At 51.4% G+C, this 20031-nt stretch overlaps 1 protein-coding gene across 1 annotated transcript in view; it reads right to left on the bottom strand.

Annotated features, from left to right (window-relative positions):
- Positions 1-19551, bottom strand: part of LOC119976431 — a 109698-nt gene extending 90147 nt beyond the window's left edge. Inside the window, exons 1-5 of the mRNA XM_038816965.1 lie at positions 18886-19551; positions 15555-15650; positions 15229-15462; positions 13103-13125; positions 12890-13005 (exon numbers count right to left, since the gene is read on the bottom strand). Of these exons, the coding sequence (XP_038672893.1) occupies positions 12890-13005; positions 13103-13125; positions 15229-15462; positions 15555-15650; positions 18886-19293 (877 nt within the window). The 5' untranslated portion in view covers positions 19294-19551. The remainder of the gene's footprint in view (positions 1-12889; positions 13006-13102; positions 13126-15228; positions 15463-15554; positions 15651-18885) is intronic.
- Between the last annotated feature and the right edge of the window lie 480 nt (positions 19552-20031).

The raw sequence follows: 20031 nt of genomic DNA, 5'->3' as shown, positions 1-20031 counted from the left end.
AGGGTGACCCCAGGTTCAAGTGTCCTGGGGCCCTGCCCCCGCCATACATCCCAGAAGCTCGATCCCTGTCCGGCTACAGCTGCTTCCTGGGATCGGGCAGCCCTCCGACCGCCCGCTCCCTCGGGAGTCCCTGCCTCCACCTGATGTGCTGCAGCCTGTGTGAAGTGAGCACCAGAAGGTGACCCAGGAGCCTCTTCACTAAAATGCCCCCCGAGGTGATAGTCTCTGCGATGGTGGAGGGTGCAGGTGACAGTAGTGACGAGAAGTCGGTGTCTTCCCCGGACTGGTGCTCCGGGGTGTTCTGGGGATGTGGCTGGGGGTCAGCGACCCCGGACGGCCCGGCCTCGTCTGATGGTGATCCCGCAAGACAAAAGACAAGAGACACGGTGAGATCTTGGGAAGGAGAGGTCTGTGGGAGAGGGGGTCACTCAGTTGCTGTTGGGCCATCAGCTTTGCATTGGGCTCTCACTTGGTTACCACATGCCGACCTCTGTTTCTGAGACGGCCCTTCCCTCTGCCTCGCCCGCGAGCTCCATCGCCTTCTGTTCCCCGGGGGTTTGCACTCTCAGGTCTGGGATGCCCCCGCCGGTTTTCTGCCACTCCCGGTGATTGTGGGTCACCTTGTCCTCGGGAACACATAAAGGACATGGTGAGACGCATGGAGGTGAGTTCTACGGGAGGTCTGTAGCTGGTGGCATGTGTGTGCCAGGCACCAGGCCAAAGAGGACAATACAGGTGTTGGGGTTTGGTGCAGGGTGGGGTGTGAGGGAGATGCAGGCAGGTGGGTTGTGAGGAGTGAGGGACAGGAGTGATGCCAGGGACACAGAGGTGGTGACTCACCCGAGCTGACCTCAGGAGATCGTTCATCGTTTTTCGGCACTGGGCCCCAGTCCTCCTGGTGAGGTTGGCAGCACTGACCATCTCTGCCACCTCCTCCCAGGCCCTGTTGATGATGGTGGGCTTGGGTCTCCTTCCCACCCTGGGGAAGAGGGTGTCCTGCCTCTGCTCCACCACGTCCACCCCGCGATTGGCCACTGACTCAGAAAGTCTGGGGGCAGGTCTCCGTGGAGCCACCTTCTTGTCTGGAATGGGAGTGTTTGGGGAGCGGAGCGTTTATAAACAGCTCCAGCTTGTCAGGCTCTCCAGCGCTAATTCAGTCCCCACGGCAACACTCAGGGCGCGATCCAATGGCCACGCTGCGCCCGAAAAGCAGCTCGCCGCGGCTCAGCGTGGACGATAAAAGCCAGGAGACCCCGCTCTCGGGATCTACCCGGCTCACAACATCCCGTGACATCTAACGTGATCTCTCGAGACGTTGTGATGTGAATCCTGCCCATTGTGGGCGGGGTCACTTTGCAGAAATTGACATATTAAAGCGAGGCAGCTAGTCTCACTTTAATATGCAGATTCCTCAGTTTCCCGAGGTGTGGGATCAATCTCCCTTCCCCTCAGAGACCTCGGGCGGGCGCCGTTCGGTACTGATTTCCACAAACAGGTACCAGGCAGAACGGCATCGTGGGGGTCTCCCAGGGGATCAGAGGCCCCCAGGGGCACGCCCACTGGGCAGGGTACCTGTCACGATATGCAGACATGCAGATAATGATATACAGACTGAAGGATCTCAATAAGAATATAATGCGTGAACACTACCCCATCCCGAAGCGGGAGGAACTCACCAGTCAGATGGCACACGCACGTTCTTTCACCAAGTTAGATGCGTCACATGGATTTTGGCAAATCCAGCTGGATGAGTCCAGCAGAAGGCTCTGCACCTTCAACACACCGTTTGGCAGACACTGCTATAACCGCATGCCGTTTGGCATTGTCTCGGCATCAGAGATCTTCCATCGCATCATGGAGCAGATGGTGGAGGGTATTGAAGGGGTTCGTGTGTACGTGGACGACATCATCATATGGTCCACGACCCCTGAAGAGTATGTTTCCCGTCTCCAGCAGGTATTCCGCCGTGTCCATGCCAATGGCCTGAAGCTGAACAGGGCCAAACGTTGCTTTGACATGTCGACACTCAAGTTCCGAGGTGACCAGATCTCTCAGCAGGGTGTGCGCCCGGACACAGACAAGGTCAAGGCCATCAAAGCCATGAAGGTCCCTGAAGACAAGAAGGCGGTGTTGCGCTTCCTGGGCATGGTCAACTTTCTGGGCAAGTTCATCCCAAACATGGCCTCACACACCATGGCCCTACGAAACCTGGTGAAAAAGTCCACTGCCTTTGAGTGGAAGGCAGCACATCAGGCAGAGTGGTTGGAGCTGAAAGCCAAGCTCACCACTGCACCCGTTTTGCCATTTTTCGACCCAGACAGGGAGACGAAGATCTCGACAGATGCGAGCCAGGATGGCATCGGTACGGTGCTGCTTCAACGCGATGACCCTTCATCCTGGGCACCGGTAGCCCGTGCATCGAGGGCCATGACGCCCACCAAAACAAGGTATGTGCAAATAGAGAAGGAATGCCTGGGTCTTCTCACTGGCAATCTCAAGTTTCACGACTATGTCTACGGCCTGCAGTCATTCACTGTCGAGACGGATCATAGGCCTCTGGTCCACATTATCCACAAGGACCTGAACGACATGACGCCTCGGTTGCAGCGCATCCTCCTTAAACTCAGAAGGTACGACTTTGACTTAGTGTACACGCCTGGCAAGGAGCTCATCATCGCCGATACATTGTCCCGCTCCATCACATTGCCTAGTGAACCGCTGGAAATCATCCGGCAGATTGAATCACAGGTGCAGCTTTGTGCTAGCACCCTCCCGGCGTCTGATGAGAAGGTGGTTCGTATCCGCAAGGTGACAGCCAAAGACCCCCTCTTGGAGCGTGTCATGCACCACCTCGCCAATGGCTGGCAGAAAGGGCAGTGTCCTCAGTTTTACAATGTAAAGGATGACCTGACGGTGAGAGATGGTATCCTCCTCAAGCTGGACCGGATTGTCATTCCACTCAGTCTCCAGAGCTTGGTGCTCTGCCAAATCCATGAGGAACACCTGGGTGTCGAGAAATGCAGATGCAGAGCCGGACAGGCTGTCCACTGGCCCGGTATTAGCCAGGACATCTCAAACATGGTCCTCAACTGTGCGACCTGTCAACACTTCCAGCCAGCACAGAGCAAGGAGACACTCCAGCAGCATGAAATCTAGACCTCCCTGTGGTCCAAGGTTGGCATCGACCTCTTTCGTGCGAATGGTCATGACTACGTTTTGATTATTGACTATTTCTTGAACTACCCTGAAGTCGTGAAGCTCTCAGACCTCACATCTCGGACCATCATCAAGGCCTGTAAGGAGACGTTTTCCAGGCATGGTATCCCACACTGTCATGAGTGACAATGGCCCGGGCTCCAGCAGCCACGAGCGGTCTATGTTGCCAAGTCATACCATTTCAAACATGTAACTTCCAGCCCACACTCTCCGCAATCCAATGGGAAGGTTGAAAATGGGGTGCACATTGTGAAACAGCTCATCTGCAAGGCCGCGGATTCTGCTTCTGACATCTACCTTGCGCTGCTTGCGTACAGGGCATGTCGCCGGCTCAACTCCCAATGAACAGGGACCTGCGGACGACACTTCCAGCCATACACTTGCCCAACCTGGCTCACCTCCCGGTGCTGCAGAAGGTGCAGCAGCTCCGAAACCAGCAAAATCAGGGCTATGATGCTCATGCCACTGATTTACCCGTGTTATCCCCGGCAGACACTGTCAGGATCAAGATACCGGATGGTGGCTGGCCAGCTCCAGCTGTCGTTATTCGACAGGCAGCACCCCGCTCGTATGTTGTACGTATGGCTGATGGTTCTGTTGTGAGATGAAACAGACCGGGCACTGTGCAAAGTTGCCTGCCCGCAACCGCTTTCTTCTCCATTTCCGTCTGTTGTTTTGCCACCTCCTGATACCTCGAACTACGAGGCCAGCAGTCAGGCTTCTATCCCGCCTGTCAAGGCCCCGTCGTCCCCACCACCACCTCTCCGGTGGTCGACAAGGATCAGACGCAAGCCCCAGAGACGGGACTTATGAACATTTGTTTTGTTTGCTATATTCTGTTTTCTCACATTAGACAGCTGTCTTCACATGTAAATACGTTCACATATGCCACCACTTATAAAGATGTTAATATATGCCACCACATGTGAGTACGTTCCCAAATGCCAACAAAACATAAAAAAGGGGAGATGTCGCGATATGCAGTATGCAGATAATGATATACAGACAGGTAGCTAATGAACACAGAGAACAGGACATGACCAATGGGCAGGCAGGACACTGAGGGGTGGTATCTCACTGTAAAAGGCACGAGGCACTCACACTCCGCCTCTTTCCACTGATGAACATCTACAGAGTGAGTCAGGGTGTGTGTACAGTATCACACCTCCAGCACGTGGCTGAGAGCTAGTCTGGTTCAGTCAGACAGAGTAACCACATTTAGGTTGGCAGAGAGTCGAACTCATAGAGAACTGTGCTAACTGTGCTACTGGTTCAATAAATCAGATTGAACTCACTCCAGGGTCTAGAGTATCTTTTGGGGAAAGCTGCATCCAGTTGCAGCCTGTGTTATCCCAGAGTACATAACACATCAGTACCCTGACACTGCTGGTGCCACCCAGGCACCCTACCACTACCAGCCTGGCATTGCCAAGGTGCCCAGGTGGCACGGCCAACCTGATTCTCCACAGACAAACCTCTACCTTAATCCTCTCCCTGGATGTATAAAAGATATTCATCCAGAGTGAGTGCAATGTTTCCTCAAGACAATTGAGAAAATGGGCTTTGCTGACACTTTCAGGAAATGGATTGCAATCCAGGGCTTGTTCCCCAGGTCCACAGTGAAGACCAGCTGACTCCATCCCCCTCACCACTCCTCCTCCCTCAACAGGCAGACAAAGCCTCATTCCCAGGCTTCCTGTCCTAACCTTGGCCATGGACATGAGTCTGGTCCACAAGGTGGAGATGTATCAGGAGGATGAGGATTGTAGAGGAGGAAAGGTTCAGCTGGGAATGGCAGAGTTTCCACTTGCTGAAGTTTGTAAAGTATCGATGGGTTCTGGAGACAGAGCTCCATCTGAGAGTTCCTGTATTGGTGATGTTTAGGGAGCTGACAGTTTCAGCTGACCAAGCTGAGAATGATTTTTAGAAAGTGGATGAGGTGCATGAATCAGACTTTAATTCCAATCAGGACCATTTTTATCCTCATTTCTTTATACAAAGCCCTTAAACATTCTCTCTGCCGATGGATTCTCCGTTGCGCCGGCAGCGCTCCCACGCCCGTGGGTTTCCCGGCGGTGTGGGTGGCCACAATGGGCAATCCCATTGGCAGGTGGCAGAGACGGAGAATCCCGCCCGGTGTCTGTGATATTTATATGGATAATGATTCAAATATAAGATATAAATCAGGACAGAGGGACTTCCGGTGGCGACCATGGAGGTGTAGGTCGCACATTTGACAGCTCCCGCCTGTGACGGACGTTTGGAACTTTTCCTCTGTTTTTTTCTGGATTTTATTGGATAAATCAGTGAAGAGTGAGACAGGAGAAATCCCCCTCCGGTGTACGGAGAATTGGACCAGAAGTGGCCGTGTGAGAAGACAAAGTCCTATAAGGAAGACACGAGCAGAGCCGGCAACGCGGGAAAACATGGCGGAGAAGCAGGGCCGCGGGGAGACGGCACAGTGGTCAATGGAGCAGCTGGTGGAGTTTTTTGAAGATTGCTTCACCAAGCTGAAGAAGGACACGCTGGACCCGATTAAAGCTCCGATTGATCAAGTCGTGCAGAATCAAGACCCACGGGAGAGCGATCCAGGAGGTGGAGAAAAAGGTGTCCGAGCACGAGGAATACATAACCGTGCTGGAGACCAAGGTGGGGATGATGAACGACCGCCAGAGAAGAATGCAGGAGAACCTGGAGGACCTGGAGAACAGGTCCAGGAGGCAGAATCTTAGAATTGTCGGCCTCCCTGAAGGCAGTGAGGGATTGGATGCAAGGACTTATGTGACGGACATGTTGGAGAAGTTGATGGGGGCTGAGGCGTTCCCTCGGCCCCTGGAAGTGGACAGAGCGCACAGAGCCCTCGCGAAGAAGCCCCGAGCGAACGAGCCACCGAGGGCGATGGTGATACGCTTTCACCGATTCCTGGACAAGGAACACGTTCTGCGGTGGGCCAAGAAGGAACGGAGCAGCAAGTGGGAGAATTGTGAGCTGCGCGTTTATCAGGACCTGGGCGCGGATTTGGCCAAGAGGCGAGCTGGATTCAATCGGGCAAAAACGGCCGTCTTTAAGAAGGGGGTGAAGTTTGGGATGCTGTACCCAGCCCGTCTGTGGGTCACACATGAGGAACGGGACTTCTACTTTGAAACGCCAGACAAAGTATGGACTTTTATTAAAGAAAAGAGGCTGGAGGTGAATTAAAAAACACTGAAGCCTTGGAGATTACTGTGGTGGTGATTTGTTGTGCTGGGCTGTATCAGTATCAGTAGTGCTGTGTGTAATAAGGGGCTGTTTGGATGGCTAAAGGTAACTTTGTCTTGCAGGGAGCTGGTTAGAGGGGGGATGGTCTTTGGGGTTGGTTCTGTTTTTTGGGGTTTTTTTTTCTAAAGTGGCTGTTTCTTCACTGTTTTTTCTGATGTTTGTTTCCTGGCGAATGTGATGCTTTTAATATGTTTGTCCAAGTGGGGGGAGAGGGGAGAGAACAATGGGGAGACAGACTGCTTGGTGCCAGGGGCGGCGCTATCAAGTCAGCATGGGTCAGCTCACTCTCGGAAGCACAATGGGGGGTGAGCAGGTGTTAAGCTGGAGCTGGACTTGGGGGGTTGGGTTGCTAGTGTTGTTGCGAGGGGGGAGAGGTGGGTGGAGCTGCTTTGCTGACTGGGAGAAACTGTTACTAAGGGTCAAATGGGAGGTTGGGAAAGGCGAATGCGGGGGGGGGGGGTGCTCGAGGAAGCGGAGGGCGCGAGCTAGAGGCTAGCCTAAAAAGAGTGATGGCTAGTCGGCAGGGGGAGGGGCGGTAAGCCCCCCCGACCAGGCTGACTACATGGAATGTCAGAGGGCTGAATGGGCCGGTCAAGAGGGCTCGCGTGTTTGAGGGGGCTGAAGGCGGACATGGCAATGCTACAAGAGACACACCTAAAGGTTACAGACTAGATGATTTAGGTCGTGTGGAGACTTAGGCGGAGCGATGGCAGATGGAATTTAATCTGGACAAATGTGAGGGAATGCATTTTGGAAGGTCTAATGCAGGTTGGCAATATCCAGTGAATGGTAGAACCCTCAAGACTATTGAAAGTCAGAGAGATCTAGGTGTATAGGTCCACAGGTCACTGAAAGAGGCAACACAGATGGAGAAGGTAGTCAAGAAGGCATACGGCATGTTTGCCTTCATTGGCCGTGGGCATTGAGCATAAAAATTGGCAAGTCATGTTGCAGCTGTATAGAACCTTAGTTAGGCCACACTTGGAGTATCGTGTCAATTCTGGTCGCCGCACTACCAGAAGTATGTAGAGGCTTTAGAGAGGGTGAAGAAGAGATTTACCAGGATGTTGCCTGGCATGGAGGGCATTAGCTATGAGGAGCGGTTGAATAAACTCGGTTTGTTCTCACTGGAACGACAGAGTTTGAGTGGTGACCTGATAGAGGTCTACAAAATCATGAGGGGCATAGACAGATTGGATAGTCAGAGGCTTTTCCCCAGGGTAGAGGGGTTAATTACTGGGGGACATAGGTTTAATGTGCGAGGGGGCAAGGTTTAGAGGAGATGTACGAGGCAAGTTTTTTACACAGAGGGTAATGGGTGCCTGGAACTCGCTGCCGGGGGAGGTGGTGGAAGCAGGGACAATAGTGACATTTAAGGGGCATCTTGACAAATACATGAATCGGATGGGAATAGAGGGATACGGACCCAGGAAGTGTAGAAGATTTAGTTTAGACGGGCAGCATGGTCGGCACAGGCTTGGAGGGCCGAAGGGCCTGTTCCTGTGCTGTACTTTTCTTTGTTCTTTGTTCAGAAGATTGAGAAATGGGTGCGTTAGCCAAGCATAGGGGCTGCTTTAGCACAGGGCTAAAGAGTTGGCTTTTAAAGCAGATGAAAGCAGGCCAGCAGCACGGTTCAATTCCCGTACCACCTTCCCCGAACAGGCGCCGGAATGTGGCAACCAGGGGCTATTCACAGTAACTTCTGGGCAGTACGGTAGCATGGTGGTTAGCATAAATGCTTCACAGCTCCAGGGTCCCAGATTCGATTCCCGGCTGGGTCACTGTCTGTGCGGAGTCTGCACGTCCTCCCCGTGTCTGCGTGGGTTTCCTCCGGGTGCTCCGGTTTCCTCCCACAGTCCAAAGATGTGCGGGTTAGGTGGATTGGCCATGCTAAATTGCCCGTAGTGTCCTAAAAAGTAGGGTTAAGGGGGGGGGGGGTTGTTGGGTTACGGGTATAGGGTGGATACGTGGGTTTGAGTAGGGTGATCATTGCTCGGCACAACATCGAGGGCCGAAGGGCCTGTTCTGTGCTGTACTGTTCTATGTTCTCTGTTCATTTGAAGCTTACTTGTGACAATAAGCGATTTTCATTCATTTCATTTCCACTCAGGGCTGGACTCAAAGACCGGGGGGGGTAGCGATCTTGATCAACAAACGATTGGCATTCGAGGCTGGGAGAATCGTGTCAGACAAGCGGGGGTAGGTACATAATGGTGAGTGGGAAGTTGGAGGGGGTGTGGGTGGTACTTGTGAACATATATGCTCCGAATTGGGATGATGTGGAATTGATGAGGTGGGTGTTTTGTAAGATCCAAGACTTAGAGTCACATAACCTGATCATGGGAGGAGACTTTAACACGGTCATTGATCCGGAATTGGAGCGGTCAAAATCCAGGACAGGGAGGAGGCTGGCAAAGGAATTGAAGGGGTTTATGGAACAGATGGTGGGAGTAGACCCATGGAGGTTTGCACGGCCAAGGGCGAAGGAGTTTTCCTTTTTCTCACATGTCTACAAGGTATGCTCTCGCATCGACTTTTTTGTTCAGGGCAGGGCGCTAATACCGGAGGTGGTGGATACTGAGTACTCGGCAATCGCAGTGTCGGATCATGCCCCACATTGGGTAGATCTTTTAAAAAATAAATTTAGAGTACCCAATTCATTTTTTCCAATTAAGGGCAACTTTGCGTGTTCCATCCACCTACCCTGCACATCTTTGAGTTATGGGGGCGAAACCCACGCAAACACGGGGAGAATGTGCAAACGCTACACAGACAGTGACCCAGAGCTGGGTTCGAACCTGGGACCTCGGCGCCGTGAGACTGCAGTGCTACCACTGCGCCACCGTGCTGCCCTCATTGGGTGGATCTACAGATTAGTGTGGAGAGAGGGCAACGCCCACTGTGGAGACTGGATGGGGGTTGCTAGCGGATGAAGCGATCTGTGGGTGGGTTAACAAGTCCATCCAGAACTACCTGGAAACAAATGATACAGGGGAGGTCTCTGCAGCCATGGTTTGGGAAGCTTTGAAGGCAGTGGTCAGAGGGGAATTAATCTCGATACGGACCCACAGAGAAAAGGGGGACCAGGCTGAGAAGGACAGGTTAGTGGAGGAGATACTCCAGGTGGACAGGAGATACTCGGAGGCCCCGGACACGGGGCTACTGAGGGAGCGGCGGAGGTTACAGGCGGAGTTTGGGCTGTTGACCACAGGGAAAGCGGTGGAACAGTTGAGGAAGGCAAGGGGGGCGATTTATGAGTACGAGGAAAAGGCAAGCAGAATGTCAACACACCAGCTCAGGAAAAGGGAGGCGGCCAGGGAGATAGGTAAAGTAGAGAGTAGAGGCAGGAATACTGTCCTGGACCTAGCAGGGGTAAGCGAGGTGTTAAAGGACTTCTAGAGTAAATTATATGAGTCGGACCCCCTGGCTGGGGTGGAGGGGATGAGGTAGTTTTTTGATCAGTTGAGGTTTCCGAGATGAGGATCTGGTGGAAGGGCTGGGAGCCCCAATTGAGATTGAGGAATAATCAAGGGGCTGGAGGGCATGCAGCCGGGCAAGGCCCCGGGGCCTGATGGCTACTCGGTGGAATTCTATAAGAAGTTTTCAGAGATATAGAACATAGAACATAGAACAGTACAGCACAGAACAGGCCCTTCGGCCCTCAATGTTGTGCCGAGCCATGATCACCCCACTCAAATCCACGTCTCCACCCTATACCCGTAACCCAACAACCTCCCCCCCCCTTAACCTTACTTTTATTAGGACACTACGGGCAATTTAGCATGGCCAATCCACCTAACCCGCACATCTTTGGACTGTGGGAGGAAACCGGAGCACCCGGAGGAAACCCACGCACACAGGGGGAGGACGTGCAGACTCCACACAGACAGTGACCCAGCCGGGAATCGAACCTGGGACCCTGGAGCTGTGAAGCATTTATGCTAACCACCATGCTACCCTGCTGCCCCTATTGAGCCCACTGCTGGTGAGGACATTTAATGAAGCAAGAGAGAAGGGAGTCCTCCCCCCGACAATGTCGCAGGCCTCGATTTCATTGATCCTGAAACGGGAGGAGGATCCGGAGCAATGCGGGTCATACAGGCCAATTTCTCCACTGAATGTGGATGCCAAACTGCTGGCGAAGATACTGGCCACAAGGATAGAGGACTGTGTCCCGGGGGTGATAGGGGAAGACCAGACGGGATTTGTAAAGAGCAGGCAACTCAAGGCCAATACTCGAAGGCTTCTAAATGTTATTGTGATGCTCTCGGAAGGAGAGGAGGTGGAGGTGGTGGTAGCGAAGGATGTGGAGAAGGCTTTTGATTGGGTGGAGTGGAATTACCTGTGGGAGGCGCTGGGAAGGTTTGGGTTTGGCGAGGGCTTTATTGACTGTGTGCGGTCGCTCTATCAGACACCAGTAGCGAGTGTGCGTATGAACTGGCTGAGATTGGGGTATTTTAAACTACATGGAGGGACGAGGCAAGGGTGCCCCCTCTCCCCATTACTGTTTGCTCTGGCCATAGAGCCATTGGCCATGGCGTTGAGAGCCTCTAGGAACTGGAAAGGGCTGGTTCGGGTGGCAGGGGGAGGGGGGAAGTTATGCGAATCCTGGGGGAATTTGGCAATTTTTTGGGGTATAAATTGAACATGGTGAAAAGCGAGATGTTCGTGATCCAGGCAAGAGGACAGGAGAAGAGACTGGGAGAGCTGCTGCTTAGAATGGTAGGGAAGAGCTTTTGATATCTGGGAATCCTGGTGGCCTGGGAATGGGAGGCACTGCACAAGTTAAACCTATCCCGGTTGGTAGATCAAATGGAAGGGGACTGTAAGAGATGGGACATGCTCCCGCTATCACTGGCGGGGAGGGTGCAGACCGTGAAAATGACGGTCCTCCCCAGATTTCTGTCAGTGCCTCCCCATCTTCATCCCAAAGGCCTTTTTCAAGCGGGTGAATAAGGTTATTTTGGGCTTTGTGTGGGTGGGTAAAACCCCGCAAATGAAGAAAGTGTTGCTGGAACGCAGTCGGGGAGAGAGTGGGTTGGCGCTGCCGAACTTCTGCAATTACTACTGGGCGGCTAATATAGCCATGATTAGGAAGTGGGTAGAGAGGGAGGGGTCGGCATGGGAGTGGATGGAGGCGGCGTCATGTAAAGATACCAGTTTGGGAGCACTGATAACGGCACCTCTTCCGTTCTGGCCGGCCTGATACTCCACAAGTCCGGTGATGGTGGCGGCTCTGAGAATCTGGGGGCAATGGAGGAGATATAAGAGAGTGGAGGGAGCATCGGTTTGGACCCCGATTTATAATAATCATCGGTTTGTTCCGGGTAGGCTGGATGGTGGGTTCCGGAGATGGCAAAGGGCAGGAATTAGAAGGATGAGGAATCTATGTATAGATGGGAGCTTTCCCAGCTTGAAAGCCTTGGAGGATAAATTTGAATTGCCAGCAGGGAATGGGTTTGGGTATTTGCAGGTGTGAGACTTCCTGAGAAAACAGGTGCCGGCCTTTCCGCTGCTGCCGCCATGGGGGATACAGGATAGAGTAGTTTCCAGTACCTGGGTGGGAGAGGGGAAGGTATCGGATATTTACCAGGAGCTTTCGGAGGCGGAGGAAACTCCGGTGGAGGAGCTTAAGGGCAAGTGGGAGGACGAGCGAGGAGGAGAGATAGAGGCGAGTCTATGGGTGGATGCCCTAAGCAGGGTTAATACCTCCTCATCATGTGCCAGGCTCAGCCTGACACAGTTCAAGGTAGCCCACCGGGCACACATGACAGCGGCTAGGATGAGTACGTTTTTCGGGGTAGAGAATAGGTGTGCGAGGTACGCGGGAAGCCCAGCAAATCATGTCCACATGTTTTGGGCTTGCCCGAAGCTTAGAGGGTTTTGGCAGGGTTTCGCTAAGGCAATGTCCACGGTACTAAAAACATGGGTGGTGCCGAGTCCGGAGGTCGCGATCTTTGGAGTGTCGGAAGAGACAGTAGTTCAGGGGGCGAAAGAGGCCGACGTCTTGGCCTTTGCCTCCCTGGTAGCCCGGAGATGGATCGTGTTAATGTGGAGGGACTCAAAGCCCCCGAGTGTAGAGACCTGGGTTAGTGACATGGCTGGGTTTCTCAGTCTCGAGAAAATAAAGCTCGCCTTTAGAGGGTCAATGGTCAGGTTCACCCGGAAGTGGCAGCTGTTCGTCGACTTTCTCGGGGAAAATTAAAATGTCAGAAGATGCAGAATTCCAAGCGGGAGGCGGGGGAGAGGGCCGGATTGTTGTTTTATGGTTGGGGTGTGTGAAGATTGGGATGGGGGGGTAAATGTTTATTATACCATGTTGATGTCATTGTTAATGTTATTATTATAAAAATTTTCAAATACATTAAATATTTTTTTTTAAAAATCAGGTCAGAGGAACTTATCTGAGTTTTACCAGGGTTAATGACATCCAGCATTTCTCTCCACACTGGGAATGGGAAAGGCCTGTTGAATTTTCCGATGGACAGGACACCATCTGCTAGTGACAGCTTTTTATCCTCATCGCTAATCCTGTAAATATTAAAGAGTTGATTATAAACTGACCACAAATACTTTGCTGAGTAATTTTACCAACTTGCCCAGAGTTTCAGTAAAGTTCATGTCCTACCTCCTCTTCCGAGATCCTTCCTCCTGAAAAAAACAAAACACAAATCTGAGTTGACAGAGACGGACTGTCTTTATCCAGAAAGCAGAAATGACCCTCACATTGTTACAAGCTGCTGAGAATTGTCAATTCCCATTGCTGCAGACATGGAATAGAAAGAGGATGTTCCACAAAGGATATTGAAGCACAGGAGAAAGTATCAAAAAGATCGACAGCAACTGAGAGGCTTCAACTAACAGCAAAGATTGATCAACTTTACTGTAGAAAAGAGAAGACCTGATAGAGATCTTTCAAATGATGAAAGGGGTCGGGTTTGAGAGATTCAGTGAAGATGTTTCCACTTGTAGAGAATCCAGAAATCGGGATATAAACATAATATAGTTACAAATAAATCCAATGGGGAGTTCAGGAGAAACTTCTTTCCCGAGAGAGTGATGAGAATGTGGAACTCATTATCACACGGGGTGGAATTTACTCCAGTCTGTCACAGCAGTGAGCATGGTGTCCGGACATAGGGGGCTGGATTCTCCGATCCTGCGGCTATCTCTGCAGGATCCACCTGGTCTTACGACCAGAAAGTCGGCGCCACCCCCGCACTGATCCTCTGCCCGGTGGGGGCTCACAGCCGCGCAGGGTGAAGCCCCCAGCTTTCTCAAGACCCCCACCCCTCCCCTCCCCCCCCCCGACTGTGAAGGGGCAAGATACAAGGGTCTGGCACTGCAGTCAAGAAGGAGGGTCAAGAACAGTCAACCTGGCTCCCGGGCCTACAATTCACACCAGAAGGAGCAGCCGGGTGGGGAATTGGAATTTATCAGCCAAATCCCAGGGGGATTGGGGCTGAGGTTTTTAAAATAACTTCAGGGTAACAACCAATTCCTGGGGGGGATTTGGGTTTGAAATAAGGAAGGTTTGGGCTGAAATGTGGGGTTTTGTCTGTGGATTTTCAGGAGAGGCTTTTTAATAAGTTGTGGTGATTTGTGTGTTTATGTGGAAGCCGAGGTTAAATTGTGGAGGGATTTAAATCAGAAAAACCAATTAAATGTTGTGTAATGTTATTTACATTAGTTTAGAGCTCTTTGTATTCCGTGTTGGGAGTGTTTTTCTGAAAAACAAGTTTGTGGTTGAGTCTGTGTATTTAATATTTCTATAAAATAATCTTTATTGTCACAAGTAGGCTTACATTAATGCTGCAATGAAGTTACTGAGAAAAGCCCCTCGTCGCCACATTCCGGCGCCTGTTCGGGTCACAGAGGGAGAATTCAGAATGTCCAATTCACCAACAGCACGTCTTTCAGGACTTGTGGGAGGAAGCCAGAGCACCCGGAGGAAACCGACGCAGACACGGGGAGAACGTGCAGACTCTGCACAGTGACCCAAGTCGGGAATTGAACCTGGGACCCTGGCGCTGTGAAGCAACAGTACTAACCACCGTGCAAACCACTGTGCCACCCAATGTTTTTTCTAAAATCCTCAAGTCAAGAACCATCAGTCAGAGGAAACGGGAGTGTGAACCTCTTACAGTCCCTCAATCAGGTACACAGTGCAACTGAACAAGGGCATTCCCGCTACATCCTCAATCCCAACATCTCTCCCCCCCACCCCCTCCCAGAATCCCACCAGTAATCCCAACAGGATTTGATTTTCAGGCTTCCCGTATTGTGAGACCCCTGCTCATTGCTGGGGGAATACCAGTGACAGCAGGATGAGAACTGTAATTGCCCTGTTAAGGGGCTGAATTGGTTACAGGAAGGCTGTCCCACAAGATTTACCACCGCGGACTTAATCTGTATAGAGATGGAAAGACAACAGAAACTCCACACAGTGTCATTCCCCATACTTCCACTCACCCCACACCCTGACTAAAGGTACCCCGGGGGGGACAGCATTAAATTCCACCCACCCAGGGAAAGGCAGGGATACACTAAATGTACCCCGGGGGGGGACAGCATTAAATTCCACCCACCCAGGGAAAGGCAGGGATACATTTAAGGAGAAGTTGGATAAACACATGAGGGATAAAGGAACAGAAGGATATATTGACAGGGAAATGAAGTAGGATGGGAGGAGGCTTGTGTGGATCATGTTGTGACTGAACTTTCACTGAACTAAACTGAAATATAATCCCTCACCTTCAGAAATCTCACTCCGTCTTTTTGTTCCAACTGGTTTTCCAACTTTGAGAGTTTCTCCTGAATAGAATTTAAATTCTCCTGAATTTCACAAAGATTTTCCTCCATTGTTTTCAGAATTTGTTCCTCTTCTTCCCTGAGATCTCGGATGAAACGCTGCTCTTTCTCAGTGAGAATCTGGTGCATTTTAGTGAACTCGGATGTGATGTGGCTCTGCAGACTGACCGACTGTTTCTATAAGAAGAAACATTAAAAATAATATGTTTCTGTAATAAAAACACAAAATAATGAATTAAATTTGGAAGCTCAGCACAGGGAGACTTTACCCTAATTTGTGAAATCTTCTGTTTCTGCTGCTGCTCCATTTCTAGAACCGTCGATTTCTTCTGTGTGAGAGAATCTAAGGAAGATTTCACCCCATCCTGGGATTGGGAGAGAAAATCAGAAAATAAAAGTGTTAGACCCTGAAAATGTGATCAGATAATCAGGTGATCAAATTTTTTTAAAAAAATGTATCTATTCAGAGTTTCTCAATAATTTTACAAAACCCTCCAAAAAGGAAAATAATACAAAGAAAAAAGGGCAACATGGCAACCAAAAAGAACTTAACCCTCTAAACAATAAACAGTTTAACAAATTAACACCCAACTCAAAACAAAATAGGGCAAACGCCCCTTTCAAAAGGGGAAAGAAATCAGCCCCCCCCCCCACCCTGAGTTGCTGCTGCTGTTGACCTCCACCTAACGTTCCCCGAGAAAGTCAAGGAATGGTTGCCACCGCCTGGGGAACCCCTGCAAGGACCCTCGTAAGGCAAACTTTATCCTCTCCAACCTGAGAAATCCCGCCATGTCACTGACCCAAGCCTCTTCGCTTGGGGGTTTCACGTCCCTCCACATTAACAAGAGCCTTCTCCCGGCTACCAAGGAGGCAAAGGCCAGAACTCCGGCCTCTTTCGACTCCTGCACCGTCGGATCCTCCAATACCCCAAATATCGCTATCCCCCAACTCGGTTTTACCCGAGTATCCAAGACCTTAGACATAACCTTTGCAAAGCCCTCCCAAAACTCCGCAAGGGCCAGGCACGCCCAGAACATATGGGCGTGGTTAGCTGGGCTCCCCGAACACCTCACACATCTGTCGTCCACCCCAAAAAACCCACTCATCCTTGCCCCTAACATATGCGCCCTGTGTACTACTTTAAACTGGATCAGGCTGAGCCTGGCACAAGATGAGGAGGAATTGACCCTGCCCAGGGTGTCAGCCCACAGGCCCTCATCCAGCTCCTCATCCAGCTCCTCTTTCCACTTACCCTTCAGCTCCTCCACCGAGGCTTCCTCCATCTCCTGCAGCTCCTGGTATATCTCCGAGATCTTACCCTCTCCGACCCACATACCCGAGATCACCCTGTCCTATATCCTTCGGGCAGGCAGCAACGGGAATCCCCCTACCTGCTTCCTGACAAACGCCTGAACCTGCATATACCTGAAGGCATTTCCCGGGGGTAACCCAAATTTCTCCTCCAGTGCCCTCAGACTGGCAAAAGTCCCGTCAATGAATAAATCCCCCAACCTTCTAATTCCCGCCCGGTGCCAGCTTCGGAACCCACCATCTATCCTGCCCGGAGCAAACCTATGGTTGTTTCGTATCGGGGACCAGACTGAGGCCCCTGTCTCCCCCCGGTGCCGCCTCCATTGCCCCCAAATCCTCAGCGTCACCGCCACCACCGGGTTCGTGGTATACCCCGTCGGCTGAAGCGGCAACGGTGCCGTCACCAGTGCCCCCAGGCTGGTACCTACACAAGACGTCGCCTCTAGTCTTTTCCATGCCACTCCCTCTCCCTCCATTATCCATTCCCGAATCATCGACACGTTTGCTGCCCAGTAGTAGCTGCACAGATTCGGCAGCGCCAAACCCACCCCCACAACATCTGCCCCCGCATCCGTTTCCAACCCCGGCTGTTCCGACACCCCGAATATGGCCTCCCGAGGGCCCATGTCCAGTTTCACGTGCACCACTTTAGAGATTACCCTAAACACCTCCTTCCAGTAATCCTCTAGCTTTGGACAGGACCAAAACATATGAATATGGTTTGCGGGGCTCCCCCGCAACATTCACACACATCTTCTACCCCCTCAAAGAGCCGGCTCATCCTCGTCCTTGTGAGGTGAGCTCTGTATACCACCTTCAGCTGTATCAGCCCCAATCTCACACATGAGGTGGAGGTGTTCACTCTCCGGAGCACCTGACACCAGAACCCCTCCTCCATCCCCTCTCCCAACTCTTCCTCCCACTTTCCCTTGATCCCTTCCAGCACTGCCTTATCCTCTTCCAAAATAGCCCCGTAAACCGCCGACACTACCTCCTTCTCCAGTCCCCCTGTCGTCAGCACCTCCTCCAGCAATGTGGAGGCCGGCTCCACTGGGAAGCTCTGTATCTCCTTTCTGGCAAAGTCTCGAACCTGCATGTATCTAAATATTTCCCCTGCTCCAGCCCATACTTCACTCCCAGCTCCTTCAATCCTGCAAACTGACCCCCAAGAAACAAATCTTTTAGTGTCCTAATTCCTTTCTCCTCCCATCTCCGAAAATTTCCATCCCACTTCCCTGACTGAAATCTGTGGTTCCCCCGAATCGGCATTTCCCTGACCCTGACCCCAACCTGAAGTGCTGGCGAAACTGCCTCCAAATTCCCAACAAATCTAATACTCCCGGACTCTCTGAGTATTTCCCCAGGGCCGTCGGGAGCAGCGCTGTTGCTAGCACCTTCAATCCCGACCCCCTACACAAACTCTCCTCCATTCTTTTTTTTTTTTTTTTTATAAATTTAGTGTACCCAATCATTTTTCCAATTAAGGGGCAATTTAGCGTGGCCAATCCACCTAGCTTGCACGTTTTTGGGTTGTGGGGGCGAAACCCACGCAGACACGGGGAGAATGTGCAAACTCCACACGGACAGTGACCCAGAGCCGGGATCGAACCTGGGACCTCAGCGCCGTGAGGCGGTTGTGCTAACCACTAGGCCACCGTGCTGCCCTAACTCTCCTCCATTCTGACCCACTGGGAGTCAACCCCTCTGACCCAGCCCCGTACCTTCTCCACATTCACCATCCAGTAATAATACATCAGGTTCGGAAGACCCAAACCCCCTGCCTGCCTTCCTCCTGCCTGCCTTCCCCCTGCCTGCCTTCCTCCTGCCTGCTTTCCTCCTGCCTGCCTTCCTCCTGCCTGCCTTCCTCCTGCCTGCCTTCCTCCTGCCTGCCTTCCTCCTGGCTGCCTTCATCCTGCCTGCCTTCCTCCTGCCTGCCTTCCTCCTGCCTGCCTTCCTCCTGCCTGCCTTCCTCTCTGTAGTTGCACCTTTCTAATTCTGGCCACCTTCCCTCCCCAGATGAACGAGGTAATCATCCCTTCAATCTCTCTAAAAAATGCCTTTGGCAGGAAAATTGGCAGGTATTGGAAAATAAACACAAATCGCGGCAACACGTTCATTTTAACGCCTGTACCCGACCCGCCAGTGACAGAGGGAGACCATCCCACCTTGCCAGATCAGCTTTCACCCTCCCCACCAAATTAGAAATGTTGTACCTACGGAGCCACCCCCCCAAATCCCGAGCAACCTGCACCCCCAGGTATCTGACGTGAGAAATCTGTTCCCGTTTACCTTGTAGATTTCAACAGCTTCTAAAATCGGCAGAAAGTTGTGAGATTTGTGTTTCCGCGAATCTCTACAAATCAGACAGATCAATTTCTTGTCAGTTTCACAAAACAGCTTCAGTTCTTCCTGATGTTCCTCACAGTGAAGTTTACTTTCCTTCTCTTTCCCATTCAGCTTTAATTTTCGAGCTTTCTCAGCTAGATTCGCTAAGACCCGATTGGTTCTGAGATTTCTTTCTGGAAACTCCTGTCGACATTCCGGGCAGGAATTTCTCTCCTTTTCCCAACACTGGGTGATACAGGAGCGGCAGAAGTTGTGTCCACACTCCAGTGAAACCGGATCAGTGAAGAAATCAAGACAAATGGGACAAATTGCCTCCTCGGTCCAACTTTCCTCCTGTTGTCTGGAAGCCATGTTCACACTCAGCACTTCCTGATTCAAACAACTTTCAGTTTCAATGTTCCTGCTCTGCTGCTGAACACATTCAGTTCAGTAACTCCCTCATGACGTTCACTGCAATCCTCAAGGAATTATTGTTGTTTGCTGCTCTCGGTCCGATTGCTTTGGGAGTTGGAGATAAAAGCCGGAGCAGAATTCAGAATAAACCGGGTTAGAGGGAGTGACAGGGAATAATTGAACCCAGGCGATGAGAGTGAAGGTCTGTTGGTGGTGGGGGTGGGTGGAGAGAGGATGGGAGGGGGTGGGGATTTTGCCCTGTGAGTGACAGGCAGCCTGCTGCTCTCCTTCATATACTTCTGTCTCAAAGCAGCCCCAGGCATGGATGGTCAAACTGTGTTTTACTTTGTGGGAAACACAAACTGAAACATATTGTCCAGCTCCTCCTGACCTGTCCCTTTACGTAAACCCAGCCTGACTCCAACTCAAGTTAGATGTTTGGTATTTATTTGTTATGAATTTTGACCGAAACTTATATCACTGTGAAAATGAAGATTTTAAAAATAAAAATCAGCTGTGGAGAATTACACGGTTGTCTCAATTTTTTCCAAGAATAATATTTGAATTAAAAACGAGTCTGAAATGTCTCTGGTGCTGGCTGACTCCTCCCCCAGCCCTTAGGGCTTTTCATATTGATGATGGTTGAGTTGATTTGTTGAACAAGCTGCACAGTGAGTATATTGAAGTGGGTGCGGT

This window comes from Scyliorhinus canicula, chromosome 13, assembly GCF_902713615.1.
Source record: "Scyliorhinus canicula chromosome 13, sScyCan1.1, whole genome shotgun sequence".
Taxonomy (NCBI): domain Eukaryota; kingdom Metazoa; phylum Chordata; class Chondrichthyes; order Carcharhiniformes; family Scyliorhinidae; genus Scyliorhinus; species Scyliorhinus canicula.
The sequence above is the reverse complement of the archived record's forward strand: the minus strand, read 5'-3'. Positions and strand labels throughout refer to the sequence as shown.